General features: G+C 37.4%; 4 protein-coding genes across 4 annotated transcripts; 3 read left to right on the plus strand and 1 right to left on the minus strand.

Moving 5' to 3' along the window:
• Positions 1–7,574: 7,574 nt before the first annotated feature.
• Positions 7,575–8,738, minus strand: LOTGIDRAFT_154961 (hypothetical protein; the record flags this gene model as incomplete). The annotated part of the gene is made up of 1 exon (XM_009065467.1): positions 7,575–8,738. One exon carries the CDS (start codon positions 8,736–8,738, stop codon positions 7,575–7,577), a length of 1,164 nt encoding a protein of 387 aa, XP_009063715.1.
• Positions 8,739–9,440: 702 nt separating this feature from the next.
• Positions 9,441–11,327, plus strand: LOTGIDRAFT_154962 (hypothetical protein; the record flags this gene model as incomplete). The annotated part of the gene is made up of 2 exons (XM_009065468.1): positions 9,441–9,516; positions 10,177–11,327. 2 exons carry the CDS (start codon positions 9,441–9,443, stop codon positions 11,325–11,327), a joined length of 1,227 nt encoding a protein of 408 aa, XP_009063716.1.
• Positions 11,328–13,384: 2,057 nt separating this feature from the next.
• LOTGIDRAFT_107664 (hypothetical protein) lies at positions 13,385–13,672 on the plus strand (the record flags this gene model as incomplete). Its single annotated transcript, XM_009065469.1, has 1 exon — positions 13,385–13,672. A coding segment is annotated over one exon (288 nt), but the record flags the coding sequence as incomplete, so codon positions are not given.
• Positions 13,673–18,499: 4,827 nt separating this feature from the next.
• Positions 18,500–20,355, plus strand: LOTGIDRAFT_154963 (hypothetical protein; the record flags this gene model as incomplete). Its single annotated transcript, XM_009065470.1, has 2 exons — positions 18,500–19,683; positions 19,986–20,355. The coding sequence occupies 2 exons, from the start codon at positions 18,500–18,502 to the stop codon at positions 20,353–20,355; spliced, it is 1,554 nt and encodes a 517-aa protein (XP_009063718.1).
• Between the last annotated feature and the right edge of the window lie 3,686 nt (positions 20,356–24,041).

Raw genomic sequence — 24,041 nt, forward strand, 5'->3', positions numbered from 1 at the left:
GACCCTTAAACTTAACTTTACAGAAAGTTATAAATAAATAAATAAAATACAGCTGGCGATCTCGACTAATTTTGACGACTTCGGGGCCTAATTTTCTTCTGTCAAATTCTACCTTTTTCACTATTTATATTTTTACTATATCTCACTCAGGTTGTCTTTCATCTCAAGTTAAATATGCCGTAAACCGATTCAATCACTTTCAGTATGTTTTTAAAATTCAAAACTCACACCAATTTCCAAATATTCAAATTTAATCCTATCATTTTTAACCCGAAGAAACATTACGATAAAATCTAAAAACCTCTAGTAAATAGTTAATTGATAAATATTTCAGTATATAATTTGAATTTTTTGCACAAAAACAAACACAATTTGAAATTCTTTTCAACATTTCCAATTTTCGTTGTAAACGTTTAAGACGTCGCTTCATTGTTTTACTATAACGTCCGTTTTAGCAATATAAAACAAATAGTTACTTAGTATTATTGTCACTTTTAATTTAAGAGCCCAGAGAAACGGTTAGTTAGTTTTGTGATTTATATTTTCCTTCCTGACTCATGAGTTTTTTTATTATTGCCTGTCAACATATTTATGCACATCCAGAAATGATGTTAAGCGTCTTCAGAATTGTTAGAAATGCACGAAAATCGCATAATTTCTTCAAAAATACTTCTAAATAGAAATTTTACTTTCTTTTTCTATATAATATTATATCTTTTCTATATATCGTACAGTTTTTTTCAACTTTCTAACGTGATAATTCAGGACATTAATAATGAAGAAGATAGCTTGCAAGACAAAGTTATATACGCCCACTAGCAGCCGTACAGTTACAAAATGAAATATTCACTTGGAGGTGATACTAAATAAGAATACCATGTTTTGTAAAAATCCCACAAGAATCAAGACTTTAAGTGTGTACGAGCTAAATATTGAATGCTTTTTCAAGATGGAGGTTAATAACTTAAATTTTCAACAGGGTTCATCCATGGGTGATAAACAAATTATAAACAAGTTTCGTGAAAATTAGTCGAGAATTGTACCTTCTAACGTGTGTTTACAAGCTAAAAATTGAAGGTGTTTTCAAGAACAAGGGCAATAACTCACACTAACTATTTTTCGGTTCGTCTGATTTTCAATAGGTTTCATCTTCGAGTGATTACAAACACTCATACCAAAATTCGAATTGTGGAGTGTTAAAAAATAGGGGGCTAATTTTAAACCACGTGATATGTTTTGTTACAAAATATAACAGATAAAAATATAGATTGACATTCATTTCTTCACCTTTCTATCTTCTGTCTATTATCAATGAATAAATAAATTAAGAAGTTCGAAATAAGAAGGAGAGTATCTTTACATTAGAAGGAATTCTTAAAGACCAGAATCAGTTCTTAGATGTTCCTTCATACAACAAAAATAAGGATAAACTCTTGATACCAATATATTTACTTTGTCTTTTGGAAAGGAGTTAGTTAGAAAACCTTTCTGTTAAAATTCAAATTGAGACTGAATTTCTCTAAGAAACATGCTTTAAAGCACCAGATGGTCAAGTGTAGTAACTCAACTTATAATTTAACGAAGCATTGCACAAAACCTATTTTAATACAGTAACAGCTTTTATTGTTCAAGCTGCGCAAATAAATGATGAATATTTAAAGATAATTTGTAACCAAATGAAGGGAAGACATTCAAGATATAAACCAAGTTGTCAGTCCTGTCTATTCCTTTTTTGAATTTTTGAAAAGAACCTCTAAAAACAACTTGGTGATAAAAATTTCAACTTTCGGACACGAATACAGCGGGATTAAATGCTGTCAACTGGGATTTGAAGTAGCTCAACTTTCCAGACTGCGTCCAAGGTAGGGGAACCTTTAGGGAGGTGTACAGCTTTCAGGACCATGTCCTTGGTAGTGGAACCGATTGCTAACCAACAAAAGATCATGTTGCTTACTTCAAAGATCAAGGCTAGGAGGTCTTATTGACCATCTCTAGATACCAAGACCCGGGGCTTTATTTTTGTTATTTTACGATCCTTATAGACTGTCCTAGATATCGTAGACTAAGACCTAATCTACACAACTGTCTGGTTTAATCTCAACCAGAATCTACTTTCTTCCTTTCAGTAATCAATGATCAAAAGTAATGATTTGGTTACATTTATTTTAAATATTTTGTTTACTAGTAATGGTAAAAGTGATAAAGAAGTATTTTTTTCATTGTGATAAAATAAGGGTTGTACAATGCTTTTGTCAACTACATCTAAACCCATTTTCTAAAGGTATGTATCTCAGATATATTCAGCTCAATAATTTTAAAAAACTGAAATCTTCAAGACAAACTAAATAGATTGATATCAAGAATTTATCTTAATCAAAATTATATGTCGGAAATAAAATGAAAGACTCGAGTGTATCTCAAATTCTTCTATTGCAAATATACTCTCTCCTGTCCATTTCAAACTTCTCCTCTCATTGTAAATGAATTAATTTCTATTTTGCTTAAACGGGCCTAGAAACGCATTTGAAAATTCAATTGTGACTTTCATAAAATTTTGGAAAAAAATTATCATTAGAGCAATCCAATTACATTTAACTTTCAATTGGGAGTGCCTCGATTTACTTAATGTATTTTAAAATATCTACATGGCAGTCTTAAAGCAAAGTTGACAAAATTTAGATAATTTGAAATGGCGAAACTTAGCGTGAATGTTTTAATTTCTGAGTCGTAAAGACTCTAGAAGGCACAATTCTTGATGGATTTTGACGAAATTTGTGTGACCAAGGATGAACCTTATTGAAAATCAGAAAAATATCTAATTTGAGTTACTGCCTTTTTCTTGAAAACGCGTTCAATGTGTAACTTGTAAACCCTCTAGAAGGCACAATTCTTGATGGATTATGACGAAACTTGGTGAAATTGTTTATTATCACGTATGGATGAACCTTATTGAAAAATCAAAAAAATATTTTGGCATGATTCGTTCCGGATTTTAACAAAATTGGGTAATATTGTTCAGTATCACCTCAAAAAGTTTAAAAGAAGTGTATGACTGAAGGTCATATTGGTGATTGTTACTGTACTGCAAAAGATTTTTATTCAAAATCAAAACTGCCGGTGGGCATATATTACGATGCCTGGCAAGCTATCTTGTAAAACGCTATAACCATAAATCAAGATTTTACATTGCAACCAACCCAAAACATAATTAAAGGGACAGATGCAATATTTTTTGATCAATCGTACTTTAGTCTCAGAAACCGGAATATTTTAAGCTAGGCCAATCAGTTATAGTGTTCACAGCTCGAAATTTGAGCCATCAAATCCATATGTGTCCAGAATTATTTTCAAGTTTTAAGTTAGAAAGACGAGTCGTATTTTCTTGAGACACTATCATATATATAAAGGCATGGATAGAAATGGTGACAAAATTTCTAATTTGAGATATTTTTGCAGAAATTATGCTATTTCGTACATTTTTAGTACTTCTGTAGACTGTTTACATACATGTATATCAACCGCTCCTACCTATTCCTTTAAAACAGCATGTCTAAAGTTAATCATTTCAAGAGCTTGACCAACAGTCCAACAGTTGTATTACTCAAAACATGCATGATAAGATGAACGATCTTCTTTTGATAGCCTACTTCTTTACCCTTCAAATTGAAAAACTAAAATATCAACCGAGAACCTAAGGAATCATCTGAAAAACAAAGGTATCAACTGAGAAAGTAAGGTATCAACTGAGAAACAATGCTATGAACTGAGAAACTATGGTATCAACTGAGAGACTAAGGTATCAACTGAGAAACTAAGTTATCAACTGAGAAACAATGCTATGAACTGAGAAACTATGGTCTCAACTGAGACTAAGGTATTTACTGAGAATCTAAGGTATCAACTGAGAAACTACGGTACTAATTAACCGACTGTATGTCATTTATGTTTCCTAGGGTCAGACTACACCTTTAGACAGAAGAAGTTATCAAACTACTAGGTAGATATATATGGGTAATGCAGGGGGTTACAAATAAACAAAACAATGTAGACTCTCTGTAAGAAACATCAAGCTGACTAGAATCACATCAATGGTACTTGAAATTGGTGAGCATAATTTGCCTAACTGCCGACAAATTGTATTGAGATTGAGATATATGTGGCATATTAATTCTTACAGATAATTTCAAACAGAATATCTTGTTATTCATTAACGTGATAGCCAATTTATCAATTTAGAGATGGACATATGAATGAAAAAAAAACCATTTAATCCTGTATCATCGTGTCCTAGCAACGCCCTACTTCGTCATGAGACCATATCAAAATCCATATTCGTGATACGATGATCTTGTATGTGAATCATTATGAAAGATACTGCCGGCGCTTATATCGGTGAACTTATTATAAAAAAATCATGAAAGTGGCCTCCTTAAAAATTTTTTTTCAAATGCATTGAATGTCAATTTCTAGATAATGTACTTTTAGAACATGTAGCATGGTGTGTGAAAGAAGCCTTTCATGTCAAACTAGTGTTTAGGGTTTTTTGTGGATTTATATGATAAATTTTTAGACTTTTGTGCTTTAAACACACTGTCAAATTTGTAGGTTTGGCTTATGTTTAATGTATTGTGTTTGAGATATATATATATTGTATTATGTTTTGCATAATATGTATAATGTATTGTGTTTGAGATATATATATATTGTATTATGTTTTGCATAATATGTATAATGTATTGTGTTTGAGATATGTATATTGTATTATGTTTTGCATAATATGTATAATGTATTGTGTTTGAGATATATATATTGTATTATGTTTTGCATAATATGTATAATGTATTGTCTTTGTGATATTTATAATGTATTTGGCTTAGATATGTATAATGTATTGTGTTTGATTTCGGGGAAGGGAGGGTTTGATTCTCCCAAATGTACAGGCCTAGGGTGGAGCAGACACTTTATTTAGAAATTAGGATTAAGGGTCTTGATATTGGGTTTTCTTCTGTTCTTATTCTGATCTGAAATTAGAAAAAATAACTCGCCCCATGGGCGAGAAGTATAGTATCTGTTATGTACTGATTGTTTTTAGTTTACTATGAACAATATTATCATTTAAGTTCTTATTTTTTGAATATGCAACTATCATTTTCTGCTTATAGACATGGGGGAATTTCTCTTGAAGGCTCTTATAGTGGGCATGAACTATCTTGCTTGCTCGATTGCTGGTTGTATTAAACGGGACAACAAAGGGTGCTATGCCTACATTATGATGAATATTTAGTCCTATAGGTCTTGCTGTATTCAATGTCTCAATCCAATGGGCCTCCCTAGATTGACGGAATTTGGTAGTTTCATCTTCGGGCAAGTCAATTTCTATACGCTCAATTGGGATTAGGGTGAGATCGTCTATTGAATGGTCGTCGAGGTTGAAATGATTAGAAACAGGCTTGTCTTTCTTTAATTTGATGTCTGACCTATGAGCATTAAAGCGAGTTCGTAAATTATTCTTAGTTTCTCCTACATATTGTTTGGGGCATTTCTTGCATGAAATTAAATATATTACATTCGAATGTTCACATGTTAGATGTTCCTGGATCGGGTACCTTTTATTCGTAGAGTTGCTTACAAAATAATGAGTTTCTGATATAAAGGGACATGTTTTGCATCTACTGGACAAACATGGAGCACTTCTTAAACCTGGAGGTACTTCGGCATAAAGTCTGTTTTTAGCTGCTATCTGTGCTAAGGTGGATTTTTTTATGTTTCGTAAAAATCGTTTAGAGTACCCACGCTCTTTCAGTTTTGAGAAAACAATCGTACAGGCTTGGTTGAAATCAGACGATCTTGTAAAAATTCGATGAAATCGTAAAACTTGTGACTTAATTATACCAGAAAAGGTATGTTTTGGGTGAAAGGAGCTCTTGTGCAAGAGTTGATGAGTATCAGTTTCTTTGAAATACACTTTAATATCCAGTTTATTTGTTTCTGCTATGGAATCTCCCTTAAAGACTGTGGTAACACCTCACGTTCCCACTCTGCCATGAAAAGGTTTGCGTAAATATGATTTACCATTAAATGTGAAATCGTTTTGACTAAGACAAATCTCTAAAAGTTTGCATCGTCGGGTCTGTTTGGATCTGGGTTTCTATTAAAAGCTTTACGAACTGCCGTTAAACCAGTAGTGTTATCGATATTGGTATACATAAAAGAAAAGTCGATAGAAATTAAAATAGCATTAGAGGGAACTCGAAGATTTTTTATTTTATTGACAAAATCGGTTGTGTCTTTAAGGTAGGCGCGATGTTGGCATGTTAGAGGTAGTAAGAAATGATCAATGTATTCTGACACTGCATATGACTCACTACCACAGTCAGATATAATCGGGCGGCCTTTAGGGATTTTATTCGAGATAAACCACTCCTTGGTTGGATTCTTATGGATTTTAGGCAAAGTGTACAAATGTCTCTCGCGACAATCAGGTTTGGCAGACAGATAGTCATATTGTTTCTGTTTGAGATAACTAGTTTTGACTAAATCGGCAAGAATATTATTAATCATGTTAGCAGTTTCTTTGAAAATTGGTTTCGGTAAAATGGCATAATGTTTAGGATTATTCAGTTGATTCTCTGCTTCTGAAACGTAATCCTCCCTATTCAGAATGACACAACATGAACCTTTGTCACTCTTTTTAATAACAATGCTATCGTCTTTCTTAAGTAAGTTTAACGCTTCACGTTCCACTCGTGTGAGATTAGGCTTTTCGTGTGTTATGGAAAGGTTCACTGTTTGGCTATTCATACTCGCAAATGCTTTCAATAATTTAGGATGGATGGCGGCCTGAGGGGGTGTCCACGTGGATTTAGGAATAAACATTGTTCTAGCACCACGTGGGGGGTGGTTTCGAAAAAAATATGTGCAGCTAAGATTTCGTTGAAATCGTTCAATGGATGGTCGGAGATAATTCAAGTTAGCTATCTTTGGTGTGGGAATAAACTTAAGTCCACGGTCTAAGATTGAATGCTGAAGGGGTGTGAGAATTTTACGGCTCAAGTTAACTACAGTTTGGCCTAGCGGTGGCCTCTCAGTATTTTTATCCCCAGTAATTAGTTTAAAGACTTACTCGATGCTTGAAGCTGGTGTATCCAAAACAAATAGATGCTGTTTGCTGTTTCTGGAGACCAATGAAGATTATCAACTGTTTCGAATTCTTCTTCGTAGGGTGATAAGATTGTTGCGCTGTTGATACTTGACTCCATCATCATGTTGTTGAGAGTTCTGAGGTTCTGTTGTGCTTTCTTCGAGATTTTATTTGAAATGGGTATACATGTGAAGAGGATCTTGGAGTTTGGGAAGGTTTTGTTGGCTGTGGCGATTAATTTCTGGGCTTGGTTAAAGGAGGTCTTTGGTATCTGATCACGGTTGTTGAGGCCTACATGAAGAATAATGGTAGTAGGTTTGGGATCATGGTCGTATGATTCCAGGATTGACTGTATGTGATGGATTTGGGCACCGGGGTAAGAATGTATTTCGGTGTCTGAACTGGTTTTGGTAATTCGATTCAGGTTGGATGATCAAATTATCAGGGTAGATTTCTTTAGAGCAGGTAGTTTCCATAATGATTTGTCCTTGGTTTGGTGATAATACGGTTTGGTAGCGGATATAAAGGTCGTCGACGGTGTGATTGGTACTGGTTTGGTAGTTGTTAGAATTGTAGCATTGGGAACGGACTGGGATCTGGTTCGAGGAGGGGAAGGTCTGGATACACGTCTCGACTTGGATGGAGACTGAGGGGTGGTTTGCTGGTCCAAAAACGCACAGAAGGAAGAAAGGTTGGCGGATCCTGGATCACGTGGTGAAGATTCAGATGTTGTGGAAGGGGAAGTCGAGTCTGAAAGTGAAAAGAGAAGGGGTGTGCCCTCTCTACGAGAGCGTTTACCTATGTCTGCTGGACTAGGAGTAGGTGAACTTCGGGCTCGTTTAGGGGTTTGGTTCGGCAGCGTGGTGGCTTTAGATGGTGCAAGTGTAGTGTCCATTTCAGTTGGTAGAGATATGGTTACTCTGGTTTTTGTTTCGTTGATTGTTTGGTAGAATTTGGAGATTACAGCTTGAGTGAGACGTTTCCCATAGGAGCGACGGGCCCAGGACAGGGCATGAGAAACGATGCGGTCGACCGCAGGTGATGATAAAGACTTGGTACGAATGGTGGTCAGCTTCTCTTGAAGTGTGGTTTGGTAATGGTGGATCAGGACCTGCGTAACCTTACAGAGCCATGTCCGATTGAGGGATCTAATGTTCGCGTCGACAGCTGATGTTTTCATTGCTGGACGGATAAAACTATCCAACTCAGAGACTTTGCGTTTGAAGGTAAACGCTGGTTGGCCTTGCTGTTGAAGGGTAAGGATTGCCAAATGATGGAGGCACTGCAAAACTTGGAAGAACACCTTCACAAAGGGTTCTTCCTCCTTATGAGTGGGGACTGGTTGGCGTCGGTGTGCTGGTAGTCGTTTCTGTTGTTGGTCAGGTCGATGGTTACCTCTTGATTGGTAGGCTGTGTTGTAGGTAGGTCGGCGATGGGGTGGGATATAGCTGGATGGGTTAGTTGGTGGTCGGCGATTGGTAGGTGGTAGCGGTTGATGGAAGACAGGGCCGTTGTAGGGTACGTGATATTGGTTTGGTTGACGATTAGTGTTTCTATTTCTGGCTTCTTGCCAGTGGTTGTTGTAGTTGGGGAGCATAATGAAAATAACTTGGGGTTAGAAGGGAATGTACAGCGGATGTAACAGGAGGAAACTATATATGCTAGCGAGAAAATGTTGGGATCAAATTATGCAAATAAGTCAAACTGGGTTTGGGGATATATAAAGTCCATTTCCGGTTTTTTGCTATCTCACTTCCGGTTGCGCAGAACATTTTCGTTTTACATTTAATACGTGAATAGCCACGAGTTAGAAAACGTCATGAAGTCCGTTTTGTCGGTTACCCTAAACTGAAGTCTAATTTTTTTCCAGTAGGGCAATTTTATACTATTGTCTGTAAAAGTTTTAACACAAAACACATTAGGAGATAGAATTAAAGCGTTCTTAAACCGATTTGCGATATCATTTCGCTGGTTTAGAGCAAGAATGTTGTAAGTGACCATATTTGCGAATTCTAGTTTATACATATTCCTGGACCTACTTCCAAAGGTCTATATGATAAGCATTGTTTTATGAGGCATATATCCATGGAAACCCGATTTTTTTGCAATGTCTTTTTGTCGTAAGTGAAAATTTGAGCATATGCTTGGAGCAAAATTGTCGTAAGTGAAATTCTGTGATTTCATACTAAGATTAAGATAGTATGACATCATAAAATGTGTGATGTCATAAAATGTGTGACGTCATAAAATATGTGATGTCATACATGTCATGCCATTGGAAATTGGCACTGTGGCAAAAATGGCAGATCATTATGGACACCCGAAAAGGTTTAAAAGACGATTTCCGTTGCCTGCCGTTATCTCTGCTGTATATGGTAAGTTCTCTAATGTTATAGTTCTGATAATCCTTTTAAAATAATTGTACAGTCAATAGTTTAAGCCTTAAGGGCCTAGTGCCACGGATTTGGAAATTCCTTATTGATTCTGATTGTTTAGTGCTTGTTTGCTTGTGTCCTCACCCGGCACTATACACAGTTGATTGTTTATTTATTGTCAAGTCCCATTGGCTATACTATTGACAAGGGGAAACCCAGCCTGAAAATCCACTAAGTACGTTACCGGCCTTAACCGGGATTCGAACCCGGGCCCCTCTAGATAGCAATCAAGTGATCGGACCACTGAGCCACAACGGCCCCCGATTGTTGAGTAAGAGCTCTATAAACCATACAACACTCATGTTAAGGAGCTTTTGGAAAAATAAATGATGTGTAATCTCTCCTTTCTTCTCTCAAGAAATGATTAAACATTCTACTGTATCTCTGGATTTACAGAGCTCTTGGAGTTATTTCCTATTTATATTATGAATATTTACATTTCAGACTCAGAAGATTTTGATATTGATAGTGATAATGATCCAGATTATTGTGTCAGTCAGATGAAGGTGAAACGTTTAAATCCAACAACCTACTGCCACCGCATTACCTACCATTAGTGATAACAGTGAATCATCCATTGGTCATTGGTATCGGAATTAGATACAAACAATGGAAGTCATAAATCTAGAAAGAGAAAAGCTGACCCAAACACATGGCAAAAGAATATCAGATGTTTAGAGTATAATACTGGAGCACGAAAACAAGTAAATGGCGTATCGGGATCACGTAGAGTTGGTAGTGGTTGTAAAGATACATGTAAACTATCATGTACAAAGAAATTTACTGATGAAGAAAGACAAGGTATATTTGATTCGTATTGGGGAACCAACAATCACCAAAGGAGACGAGATTTTACAGTATCTCATACTAAAATATTTAAGAAAACGGGGTCTATGACTGGTGGTACTCCTAGTAGAAGATCCAACACCATACACTACTTTTTACCACAAGGCAGAGACAACATTCATGTCTGTAAGGTCTATTTTCTGAATACATTAGATATATCTGATTCAACTGTAAAATACAATGTCAACAACTCTAATAATGGGTTGGTTATTTTTGCAGAACCAAAAGTACCTGTTAACAAAACGTCTGATACCAAAAAACAATGTGTTATTAACCATATCAATTCTTTTCCAAAAGTTGATAGTCACTATTGCAGAGCCACAACTAAAAAAAAATACCTTGATCCAAGTTTAAATATAAAGGCTATGTACAGATTATATAGTGTTAAATGTAAAGAAGAAGGATCTTTAATGGTCACTGAATCTATGTATCGATACATTTTTAATACAGAGTTTAATCTCGGGTTCCACACACCAGGAAAAGACGTTTGCGACACATGTACTAAATATAAAATGAAGAAAGAAGCCAATACATTAACTGAAGTTGATGACAAGAACCAGGAAGAACATTTAAAGAGAAAGCAGCAAGCAAGAAATTCCAAAGAAAAGGATAAAACAAGAGATGGCGGATCTATCACAGCTGTGTTTGATCTCCAGCAAGTAATGACTGTTCCGAAGCTAAATATTAGTTCTGCCGATTACCTTAGGAATTTGAATGTATATAATTTAACGGTACTTGAGTTTCAAAGCCACCAAGGACACTGCTACACTTGGAATGAAACCGAGGGCAAAAGAGGCACAAATGAAATTGCTTCAGCAATTACAATATGGCTAGCAGCTAAAGATGCTGAAGGTTTTGAGCATGTAATTCTTTACAGTGATTCTTGTAAGGTTTTGAGCATGTAATTCTTTACAGGGATTCTTATGAATCGAAATAGACTAATGTGTACAGCATTAATACATTTTCTTTATAAAGCTAAAAACATTAAATTGATTGAACAAAAGTTTTTCGAGTCGGGTCATAGCCAAAACGAATGCGATGCAATGCATTCTTGTACAGAGCGACATTTCAGAAAAAGTAGTGTGTTCTTGTCATCTGGTTACCAAATCCACATGAAAAATGCCAACAAACGAAATTCATATGACTTCACCAACTTACGCATGACATGATATTAGATTTCGATGGCTTGAATTCTGTAGGATTTAAGCAAAATGCTTTTAATGGTATCATTTCTATGCATCATATTGTGTATTCTAAAGAAAGCACAGAAGTCCGAGTTTCGTTCTCTGTCGAAATTGGTGGTGAAGTTGAAGAAAAATTGTATAGAAAACGTGGCCAGCCTATCAACTTTATCTCCTATTCCATGTCAAAGTCATACAGTGCTCGGCTTCCAATCGATGCTCAGAAAAAAACTATCTCTTAAAGTTAATGAAGTCTGTACCAACAGATAGTCAACATTTCTTTATGGAATTACCAGTCCAAATAAATATAGAAGAATAATCCATACTGCTATGTATTTCAATAGTTCCGTTATAGTTCTGATATAGTTCCTTTTGGTATAAATTCTTAGTTGCTCTTATTGCGTCATGTCTACAGTTATTTTCTGGATTACGCATTTGATTCGAATGTTAGTTTTACATAAAATTGTTGTTAAAAATAAAATTTGTTATTTTTTATTATTGTTTTTTTTTTCACTTAAAACATTTTTGCTCCAAACATCTTCGAAGTATGTTTGGAGCAAAAATGTCTTATGTGAGTTTATGGCATCTTGCCAATACTGAATGAAACTGAAAGTATTGTAAAATAAATATCTTCACTAACACTTTGTTATCACTGAAAATAGTTACAAGGTAAATATACGCCAGGAATCATGATTTCATTTAGAATTTTAAAATGCAATTTTCTCCGTTTCACCACTATGTCACTTACGACATTCTTGCTCCAAGCCAGCGATTTGCCCACGTGAAAGAGGAAGTTGCTGGGACATGATTTGCAGACATTATCATAGAATGACCCATACATATTTCACTTTTTTCTTCTTCTTTTTGTTACGATAATGAAGCGTACACACTCTAGGGGGTCTTACTGGGCTTGATGTAGAAGGAATAAGGATAACGTTGAAAGATAATGAAGTTTGGCTACGTGAATGTCGGAATTTTCAATCTGCCACAGAATCGGATTCTGTTCATGCTGATGCTGTTCTATACTGAGGTCGGTAATGTCGAGATTGGTTAAGCCGACGTCGGAATAATGATGCCGATGATGCGGAGACCTGTAATAAGGTCGATGATGCAGAGGTCGGAAATGCTGAGGTCAATGATGTTGAGGTCGCTGATAATGAGGTCGATGGTGTTGAGATCGATGATGTTGAGGCACTTGAAGATAATTTCAATGAAACTTTCGTCGAAAGCTGATACTCTTACTCTGAGGAATGTGATGTTAGCGAGGAAAGAGGTGCTCTGGAGCTGAAAACAGAAATATGATGTTAACGAGAAAAGAGGTGTTCTAGAGCTAAAAACAGAACCATCTGTTTGGGCAACATGCACGTTTTGATAAAAATTCTTCATGATTCTTTCCAACATTTTCCAAGAGACCCACGAACACTCCATGCAACCCAGACCAGCTACACAATTAAGTAATTATCTAATAGGCAATACTATCATTTTGGCATGGCTAATAGAATATTGGATGTAGCAGCTCTATGTCATGAATGTGTTCCTTCCACTTTGACCCGTGTCAGTATTCGGGTAAATATTGATAGACTGCCATTATTCAAAAGTTCGAAAACATTTTTTGCCCATTCTAAGTAAAATTGTTGAACTTAAATCCACTCCTTTCATAATTGGTTTGTTTTCTAGAGAACAGAATCCTGGAGATATTGAGGAGTACCTCTGGAATCCAAGAATGGTATGACATTAAAGTTGCCAGAAGATGTCAGTATTAAAGTTTTAATGTTTAATGTTTTATCTGCGATGCTCCAGCGAGAGCATTTGTGAAACAAGTCAAGGGGCACAATGCTTACCATGGCTGTGAAAAGTGTTCCCAGAACGTTGTTTGGAAAGACAAAGTCACATTTCCACGAACAAAATCAGGTTTTCGCAATGATGAAAGTTTTGTTGACTTGGCAAATCCTGATCACCACAGTGTCAGTTGTGTTATATCACCCCTTCTTCATCTGTGCATGGGAATGGTATCACAGTTTGTTGGATCCGATGCATTTAGTTCATCTCGGCGTGATGGTTGTCGATGAAGGGTCCCACATGGCTGTCGTATTGGTTCGAACAAAGAAGGATAATACTGCATTTCATCCTTGCTTGCCACGTGAATTTCCTAGTATGAGCTGACCCCTTAGTGAAATTGACAGACGGAAAGCTACATAGTATAGGCAGTTAATACTTTACAGTGATTTGTTGGCCCTTACCGCCTGTAAAGTCCAGTATACTGTGAGAGATATTGTAGTTATGCAGATGTTTTTTGTGAGACAGTTCGGTGTGTTATATGGGGAAACATGCTTGTCTATAATGTTCATAATCTGATTTATTTGGCCACTTATTCTTAAAGATTCGGAGCTCTTGACTCTTTTCAGCCTTTTCACTCGAAAGTTTTCTTGGTAGGTTGAAAATAATATTGAACAAACCAAATTTCCCTTTGGCACAGATTATTTCCGACTCTGAGAATCCAAAATTGCTCTTAAAACTATGTCCAAAATAAGCATCGTTTAGGGCCATTTCCATTTGAATACAGAAAATATTCTCAATTTAGAGACATTCAATGGGGAGAGGTACATTTCTCAAATTTCAGATAGCTGCATCAAGGTTGGAAGCAAAATTGGTCTTATCAAAAACAACCTTAAGTGAACAGATTCAAACACTTCTTTTTACACTGCTTTTTGAATCATTCGGGTCTGTTTCTGATCTGGGGGCAAAATTTCAGACGAGTGTTATTATCAAAATTTAGCCCACTTATGCCTTTATCTTTGGTATGTGGCCAAATGAAGTCTGTGAAAACATTCTTTTGCCCAGTAGTTTAGTTTGCTAAACAAGGCAACATAACATATGCCCTTTGGCAGCTTTGATTAAATTTGGACATTTCTCATAGTGACCATTGAAATTGACAAATATTTTTAGTGTAAAGATTTGAAACTCAGTCAATATTTGTCGCATCTTACCCAAATTTAAACTTTCCAAGACCTTAGCGGATAAGATCCTACACACAATATGTTAAAACCATTCTGACAAACAAAACCGTGCGAGTATTGCTTTCACAAACCACTTTTAACCTATATTTAGTGTATCAAGGGTTGAAACTCTGTCAATATTTGTCGGAATCATTCAAATTCAGCTGTCCAAGATCCTATACAACAAATTTTTAAAAATTGTGACAAAAACAAAATCTTATAACCCATCTTTTCATTCTTGTTCCCCTTGTCCATTTCGTATTCTCTGTGGTTTGTAAAAGTTGTGCCCTTTAGCTGTACCTATTCAGACCTTGTTAAATGCCCATCCCTCTTGTCGTTGTTGATGATGATTGGCTCTATAATTTAACTTATGATCAGGAAGTGAGGAGTTTCTTCGCTACACTGTTTGTTGTGTTTCTCCTATGTTTTGTTTCTCCTATGAAATGCGGTTTACTAATATGTTTACACTTTTCAGTGTATCAAGGGTTGAAACTCATCAATATTTATCCAAATTCAAATTCAGCAATCCAAGATCCTATACAAAATTTTTTTAAAAATCTGACAAAAACTTCAATCTTATAACCTACCTTTACATTCTTGTTCTTCATGTCCATTTGGTATTCTCTATAGTTGTAAATGATGAGCCCTTGAATTGTATCTATTCAGACCTTATCATATGCCGATTTCTTGTTGTATCTCGTTGAAAACTCGTAATTATTTGTAGGAAATTCAAACTCGTCCGTCCAAGATCTTGTAGATATGATCCTATACACAAAGTTTTTAAAAATTCGGACAAAAACCGTGGTCACAAACCACTTTCAACATATTTTTAGTGTATCAAGGATTGAAACCCTGTCAATATTTGACGGAATAATACCCAGATTCAAACTCATCCGTCCAAAATCTTGTGGATATGATCCTACACACAATGTTTTTTTTTAAAATTCTGCCAAAAACTGTGTTCTCTACACTTAAACAGATGAACCGACGGACAGATAGCAATTCAAGTCCACATTACAATGTGGAACTATATTATAAAGACTGTTTTAAATGAATTTAGACTACGGCAGAAATTCAATTGTTGTGGTGGAATTTACAGACAAGAAGATGGGTGGCTTGGCAGTTGTTCCATCTAACAGATTGGTTTATAACCACCAAATTCCGGTAAAATAATTGTACAACACTCTAATTTATGTTCTTGAAAAAGGCAAACATGGGGCAAAATGAGGTTAAATGGAGGAAAAACATAAGGATTCTTCTCCTTGCTAATATATTGCGCAAAAAAATTGATTCCTTCTGACTGCGGCGTGGAAAATGGTGTGAAGTGTTTTAAATTTCCCCCCTGTATCGATTTCATGCAGTCCAAAGACATAAGATCAATAGAATATGGCCCAAATGATTTTCTATCCTTCCTCATACCTTTTGTCCTAACACGGAATCCAACAATGACAAACTTCTTGATGGTTCATCTGCCATATTATCTATTGAATTGACACACTGAAAATGCAAGCCTATATTATTTTTATGACACAACTGAAACAATTCTTTTCATAATACCATTCAATGCAGGGTCTGGAACACCTTTGTTTTACACGAGAGTATAACAGCCATATTATCGGTCAATATATCTGACCTAGAATTAAGTACCTGGGCCTAATGCTTCTACAGCTCACAATACCGCTTCAGCCTCTTACAAATGAATTGGGGCATCATTTCCCTTTTCCCAGAAATCACCAAACAGAACTCCGTTATGGACCCCATTCATGACAGCAATTCCGTTTTTGTACAGTGAAGCATCCATACTTATTAATAATTGATTATGATACTTTTTCCGCCACGCCACTTAAAACAGACTGTCCATGTGTCAAGAAACCTCCAGCTCTGTATTTCCTCCCTAAGAGAACCTTTTACCTCAACCGATCTACTATTCTTCATACACTGGGAAATGGCGAAATTTACCTCTCTACAGTATAATTTTGCGCCTCGTATAAACCAACGACATAGAAACACATTTCCTTGCAAAACGTTGTAAAGTGCGAATATCAACAGAAGACAACGACAAAATATATTCTCTAAGCAAAATAAACTTTTCATTTTATCACTAGGTAAAATATATGCCTGCTTAACAGAATAAACTATAAAACCAAGGTATTTCAAGGGAGTAAGACGAAACCGACATTCCAATCGTCTGATACACATATGTCGATGCCTTCTAACCAAACGGTATAGTAGTAAATGTAAAGATAGCTGTCAGATATGATAAAACAGTCTTTAGTGACTATAGTACGAATTTTCTCATATTAAAGAATTTTTATGCTGAATAATTCCACCAAATTTTTTAAAATCAATATCAAATTCATCAAATTATTAAATCTCACAACTCTCACAAATATCAAGGTCAAAAAAGAGCGAAATCGTTGCAAAAATCAATCAATATAAATAAAAAGACGTAACACTCCATTCATTTCATTTCAGTTATCATAAAAATCATGAAATCTGTAGTATTTTTTGTGTTCACAAACAAATTCTGACGCGATTTTCCTAAGTCAAGGGCAATAACTCCAAAATCGTCAAATTCAGCAAGGCCAAGCAGCATTTATCTTCAAACGCAAAGTCTCTGCAATGAAACATCAGCTGTCGACGCGAATATTAGATCCCCCAATCGGACATGGCTCTCTAAGGTTACACAGGTCCTGATCGACCAATACCAAACCACACTTCAAGAGAAGCTGACCACCATTCGTACCAAGTCTTTATCATCACCTGCCGGGCCCGTCGCTTCTATGGGAAACGTCTCACTCAAGCTGTAATCACCAAATTCTACCTAACAATCAACGAAACAAAAACCAGAGTATCCATACCAACTGAAATGGACACTACACCTGCACCATCTAGAGCCCGAAGTTCACCTACTCCTAGTTCAGCAGACATAGGTAAACGTTCTCGTAGAGAGGGCACTTCCCTTCTCTTTTCACATTCAGACTCGTCTTCCCCTTCCACACCATCTGAATCTTCACCACGTGATTCAGGATCAGCAAACTTTTCTTCCTTCTGTGCGTTTTTGGACCAGCAAACTACCCCTCAGTCTCCATCCAAGTCGAGGCGTGTATCCAGACCGTGATCAGCTACCAAAGACCTCCTTTAACCAAGCTCAGAAATTAATCGCTACAGCCAACAAAACCTTCCCAAACTGACATATATACCCATTTCTAATAAAATCTCCAAGAAAGCACAACAGAACCTCAGCACCCTCAACAACATGATGATGGAGTTCAGTATCAACAGCGCAACAATCTTACCACCCTACGAAGAAGAATTCGAACCAATTGATAATCTTCATTGGTCTCCAGAAACAGCATTTATTTGTTTTCGATACACCAGCTTCAAGCATCGAATAAGTCACAAATATGACTGTCTGTCTGCCAAACCTGATTGTCGCGAGAGACATTTGTGCACTATTAGGCTGATCGGAGAAGTTCATAATCGCTAGAGCTGTGGAAAAAATTTGCACAGAAATTATTTTTTCATTTTCTGGAAGGACCATGTCTATAGTGTCCCAGAAAAAAACTCTCGCAAAATCTCCCCTGGGGAAACTTCGTGGTGAGCAATTTAAAATTGGTACTCGAAATATTTTTTTAAAAAATACGGTACTGCTTGGAAAACTTATCTGAATTCGGGACAGTCTAACGTTACCTGGTCATGTTTGGTATCAATTATTAGGTAGTTGATGTCAGCGAATTCGAAAATGAAATCAAATCGAACTTAGCTGTACCTCGTCACGGATGTGACGTCATAAATATAGTTGACGTCATTAACTTTACGCCATTAACGTTACGCAATTTTGAAACACTGTCAAAAAACTAAAATATTCTACATATTTTTTCGTAAATTCCCGTCCCAATGGACCGGTCCGGCTCAGCAGAGTTGTTTCCAGAAGGTAGATGTTTTATTTGTTTCAAGGAGTTGGGACAGGGTGTGGCCAATGTCCGCTCAAAAGGCTTAAATACGTTGATTGAATGTAGTGAGAAACGTGGAGAAGATATATTACAGACATTTCTGCAATCCAGACTAAACGGACCTGGGGTAGTGAAGATTCGTATGCATGAGGTCTGCCGTAATGAATATACGCTCGCCAGAAATGTAGAGCGTGCTAAGAAACATAAATCGGACGATCAAGGCCAAGCGCTTCCTGCGCCTAAGAAACTTCGCTCCAGCCTTGAATCATTCCTGTGGTCTGAAGAGTGTTTCATATGTGGCCAGATAGCTCAAAATGATATGAGACACCCAGACAGAAATCCGGTGTTTGAAGTTAGAACGATAGAAATGCGAGAAACGATTTTACAAGCGTGTGATAGAAGTGACAACTGGTCACGTGTCCAGGGCTGTGCATTTCTAGTTGCTGCTGAGGCGCGTTATCATCATAAATGTTTCATTCTGTTCTCGAAAGGCCGCCGCCCGGAAAACACTCCCATCGAATCCCTTGCGGGGCGACCAGTGAATCAAACTATGCACAGGTGGTTTTTAAGGCTCTGTGAATGGTTGGAAAATAGTTCGGAAGTAGAATTGTATACGGTGGATGATTTGATGGCGAAAATGGAAGAAATTGCTGGTGGCGAAGAAACCTACACCTCGAGAACCTTGAGAGAGAAATTGATTCAGCGCTATGACGAACACGTATTTTTTGCAAAAATTGGTGGAGGCCAGAAAGATGTGTTATGTTTCAGGAATATGGCCGATTATATAGTTCACAGAAAATGGCATGATGAGAAGATTGAGAACAGAGAAGCAGAAATACGCAGGATAATCATTACCTGTGCTCGTCTGGTTAAGGAGGAAATAAGGGAAAGAGAATACAGTCGCGATTATTACCCCAGCCTAAATGATATTCGAGATGTTGAGAAAGGGAGAGAATTTCTTACTCCTTGTCTGCAACTGCTTATGGAGCATTTGATACCATGTTCTTTAAGACGAGATTGCATTGGTCAAATGATCACTCAAGCCGCAAAACCTAAAACCGTGATATCACCCTTGATGTTTGGACTGGGTCTAGAAATGGACCATGTTTTTGGGTCTTCATGCGCTGGGTATGTCTATATCATATGATGAAGTCCAGCTCTTCAAACAATCGGTATTGATGGATGAACATTTGCGCACTGTGTTACCACCTGAAAGTCCAGCATTTACACAATGGTCAACCGATAACGCCGATTCAACTGTCGAAACCTTAGTAGGTGATGGTCAATTTCATGCCATTGGTATGATTGCTATGTCGACTGGACACCTGGATTTGATAATCGGGTCAAGCGTCAGACAAGAGTCCGTGTTTCCAAACTTCTTGAGGGTAAATCTATTTCCACTCTAAAGTATTTTACTCAATCCCCGCCAGCATTATCTACTATCCCATTCCAACCACTCGTAGAAATTATCCGCCCATACGTGATCCCACCGTCATCATATTACAGCAACATTCTATGGAAATGCGCACGGAGGCTCAGAGATCCAAATTCCAAAGTCCAAATGATGATTCTGGTATTTATTCGGCATTGGTGTACCTACAGACTCAAGGCGAGAAACTGGGGTTACAAAATTTCTGTATAACGTTTGACCAACCCCTATATCTCAGGGCATCCGAAATAGTCGAGGCTAAGAAAATGAATAAGATTGTGCTGCGTCTTGGAGGCTTTCATCTCTTAATGAGCGCGTTGGGCAGTTTGTATCATCTAATGGCTGGATCTGGAATGGAAGAAATGTTGTGATGCATATTATCAGTGGTAAAGCATACGACCGTGCTATGAGAGCAACATTACTGATGGAATTCGCGTTAATGACCCGGTTGTTCACTCATCTTCTCGAAAACGAAACTCAGATAGACCACGTGAGCCTAAGTCTGGACGAAATTCAGGAGCTTCGGCAACTGTTCAAACAAACATTGGAAAACCCTACGTCCGACGTTCTCGACCACATATCTGATTCTCATATATTAGCTAAAGTAGATAGGTTTCTCTGTATCATTAAAAAGACACTAAGCGATAAATCGCGCACTGCACGATTGTCGTTGCAACATTTGGACTATTTTGCATGGATAAAAGATTTTGTACGGGCAGAAAGACTATCCGATTGGGAAGGCCATCTTAACGCTGTTGGGAACTTACTGAATCTGTTCGCCGCTACCAATCACATTCACTATGCCAAGAGTGCAAGACTCTATTTACAAAAAATGCGTTCATTGTCTTCAACACATCCATGGCTGTACAATAAATTTGCAATTGAAGGTATGCATGCTGTGAGACGGAGTCCACGCACCTGGGCTGGACTGTCGACCGATTTGGTAATTGAGCAAACAATGATGCGACTAGATCAGGACTAACGCATGGAAGAGGTTTGACTGATACGGTCATTGCGCAATGGATACATTCAATGCACATGCTCGCTTCTGTACACGATGCGATGACAACATTGATCTCTCGAAAGTATGTAACTAGTTGTCAACATGTGGAAATGGGCGAGTCACGATGTAAAAGGGATTCCGAAGATTATAAGAAATTTGATTTCGGGGAAGGGAGGGTTTGATTCTCCCAAATGAACAGGCCTAGGGTGGAGCAGACACTTTATTTAGAAATTAGGATTAAGGGTCTTGATATTGGGTTTTCTTCTGTTCTTATTAAGTTAACTACAGTTTGGCCTAGCGGTGGCCTCTCAGTATTTTTATCCCCAGTAATTAGTTTAAAGACTTACTCGATGCTTGAAGCTGGTGTATCCAAAACAAATAGATGCTGTTTCCTTTTTCTGGAGACCAATGAAGATTATCAACTGTTTCGAATTCTTCTTCGTAGGGTGGTAAGATTGTTGCGCTGTTGATACTAGACTCCATCATCATGTTGTTGAGAGTGCTGAGGTTCTGTTGTGCTTTCTTCGAGATTTTATTTGAAATGGGTATACATGTGAAGAGGATCTTGGAGTTTGGGAAGGTTTTGTTGGCTGTGGCGATTAATTTCTGGGCTTGGTTAAAGGAGGTCTTTGGTATCTGATCACGGTTGTTGAGGCCTACATGAAGAATAATGGTATTAGGTTTGGGATCATGGTCGTATGATTCCAGGATTGACTGTATGTGATGGATTTGGGCACCGGGGTAAGAATGTAGTTCGGTGTCTGAACTGGTTTTGGTAATTCGATTCAGGTTAGATGATCCAATTATTAAGGTAGATTTCTTTAGAGCAGGTAGTTTCCATAATGATTTGTCCTTGGTTTGGTGATAATACGGTTTGGTAGCGGATATAATGGTCGTCGACGGTGTGTTTGGTACTGGTTTGGTAGTTGTTAGAATTGTAGCATTGGGAACGGACTGGGATCTGGTTCGAGGAGGGGAAGGTTGGATACACGTCTCGACTTGGATGGAGACTGAGGGGTGGTATGCTGGTCCAAACTCGATGTTTCGTTGATTGTTTGGTAGAATTTGGAGATTACAGCTTGAGTGAGACGTTTCCCATAGGAGCGCATGGCCCAGGACAGGGCATGAGAAACGATGCGGTCGACGGCAGGTGATGATAAAGACTTGGTACGAATGGTGGTCAGCTTCTCTTGAAGTGTGGTTTGGTAATGGTCGATCAGGACCTGCGTAACCTTACAGAGCCATGTCCTATTGGGGGATCTAATATTCGCGTCGACAGCTGATGTTTTCATTGCTGGACGGATAAAACTATCCAACTCAGAGACTTTGCGTTTGAAGGTAAACGCTGGTTGGCCTTGCTGTTGAAGGGTAAGGATTGCCAAATGATGGAGGCACTGCAAAACTTGGAAGAACACCTTCACAAAGGGTTCTTCCTCCTTATGAGTGGGGATTGGTTGGCGTCGGTGGGCTGGTAGTCTTTTCTGTTGTTGGTCAGGTCGATGGTTACCTCTTGATTGGTAGGCTGTGTTGTAGGTAGGTCGGCGATGGGGTGGGATATCTCTGGATGGGTTGGTTGGTGGTCGGCGATTGGTAGGTGGTAGAGGTCGATAGAAGACAGGGCCGTTGTAGGGTACGTGATATTGGTTTGGTTGACGATTAGTGTTTCTATGTCTGGCTTCTTGCCAGTGGTTGTTGTAGTTGGGGAGCATAATGAAAAGAACTTCGGGTTAGAAGGGAATGTACAGCGGATGTAACAGGAGGAAACTGTATATGCTAGCGTGAAAATGTTGGGATCAAATTATGCAAATAAGTCAAACTGGGTTTGGGGATATATAAAGTAAGATGAAAGTTATGATGAAAAATGCAAAAATATATATTTAGGTGATAAATATCTCTATCGACGTTTCTTCTATGTATACCAATATCGATAACACTACTGGTTTAACGGCAGTTCGTAAAGCTTTTAATAGAAACCCAGATCCAAACAGACCCGACGATGCAATTCTACAGCTTTTAGAGATTTGTCTTAGTCGAAACGATTTCACATTTAATGGTAAAACATATTTACAAACTTCAGGGACAGCAATGGGCAAACGATTCGCCCCTTCGTACGCAAACCTTTTCATGGCAGAGTGGGAACGTGAGGTGTTGCCCCTCTGTCCATTTGACCCACTTTTTTACGGACGCTTTTTGGATGACATTTTTATGGTTTGGACTTACTCTATCGAACAGTTTTGGGAATTCTTTGAAATTCTCAACAACCACCATCCTTCTATCAAACTAACCGCAAACGTGAGTGACAAAAGCATAGACTTTCTCGATACCACAGTCTTTAAGTGAGATTCCAAAGCAGAAACATACTAGAGCCACTCGTGGCACAGAGTGGGACTTTGCAAATGTAGCAAATTGCAAAAGACCCCGAAAAAATCATCCTTCCACGATAATTAGATCAAGCGCAAGAACAGTCTAAAGTAGAAGATTCTAATACCGGAAGTAGACGTCAGACCTCACAAATGAAAGTATCAGCAGATAGCCAAAGTCAATGACCTTTGATCTTGTAAAAGAGAAAGTCTAAAAAGGTCAAGATCAAGAGATATACGTCATCAAAATTTCTAATTGCACACGACTATAAAACCGAAAGTTGACATAGGACGGCAAATATAAAAGTATAAATAGATAGCCAATGCCAATGACGTTTGATGTTAGAAAGGTCAAGGTCAACAAAGGTCAAGGTCAAAAATTGAAAATTTTCAATTTCCAAAACCTGTTCCTTTTTTTGAACTAAGAAGCGGAAACAACCGAAATTCTAAGACAAAGTGGCTCACAATATGAGGTAATTGTATGCAAAGTTCCATTTTGAACAAATGGATACTTTGCGAGTTATGCCCCTGGCCAAAAATGTCAATAATGAGTAATTAAACCCGGAAGTGCCACGCCCAACTCAATTTTTTTTTAATAAGTTAATCAATATTCAAAATGTTACGTTATGTTCCAAATGTCAAGTTCCTACATACTAGAGGTCAAAAGATATAGGTCAACAAAAGTCAACAAAGG

This window comes from Lottia gigantea (assembly GCF_000327385.1).
Source record: "Lottia gigantea unplaced genomic scaffold LOTGIsca_7, whole genome shotgun sequence".
Classification (NCBI taxonomy): domain Eukaryota; kingdom Metazoa; phylum Mollusca; class Gastropoda; family Lottiidae; genus Lottia; species Lottia gigantea.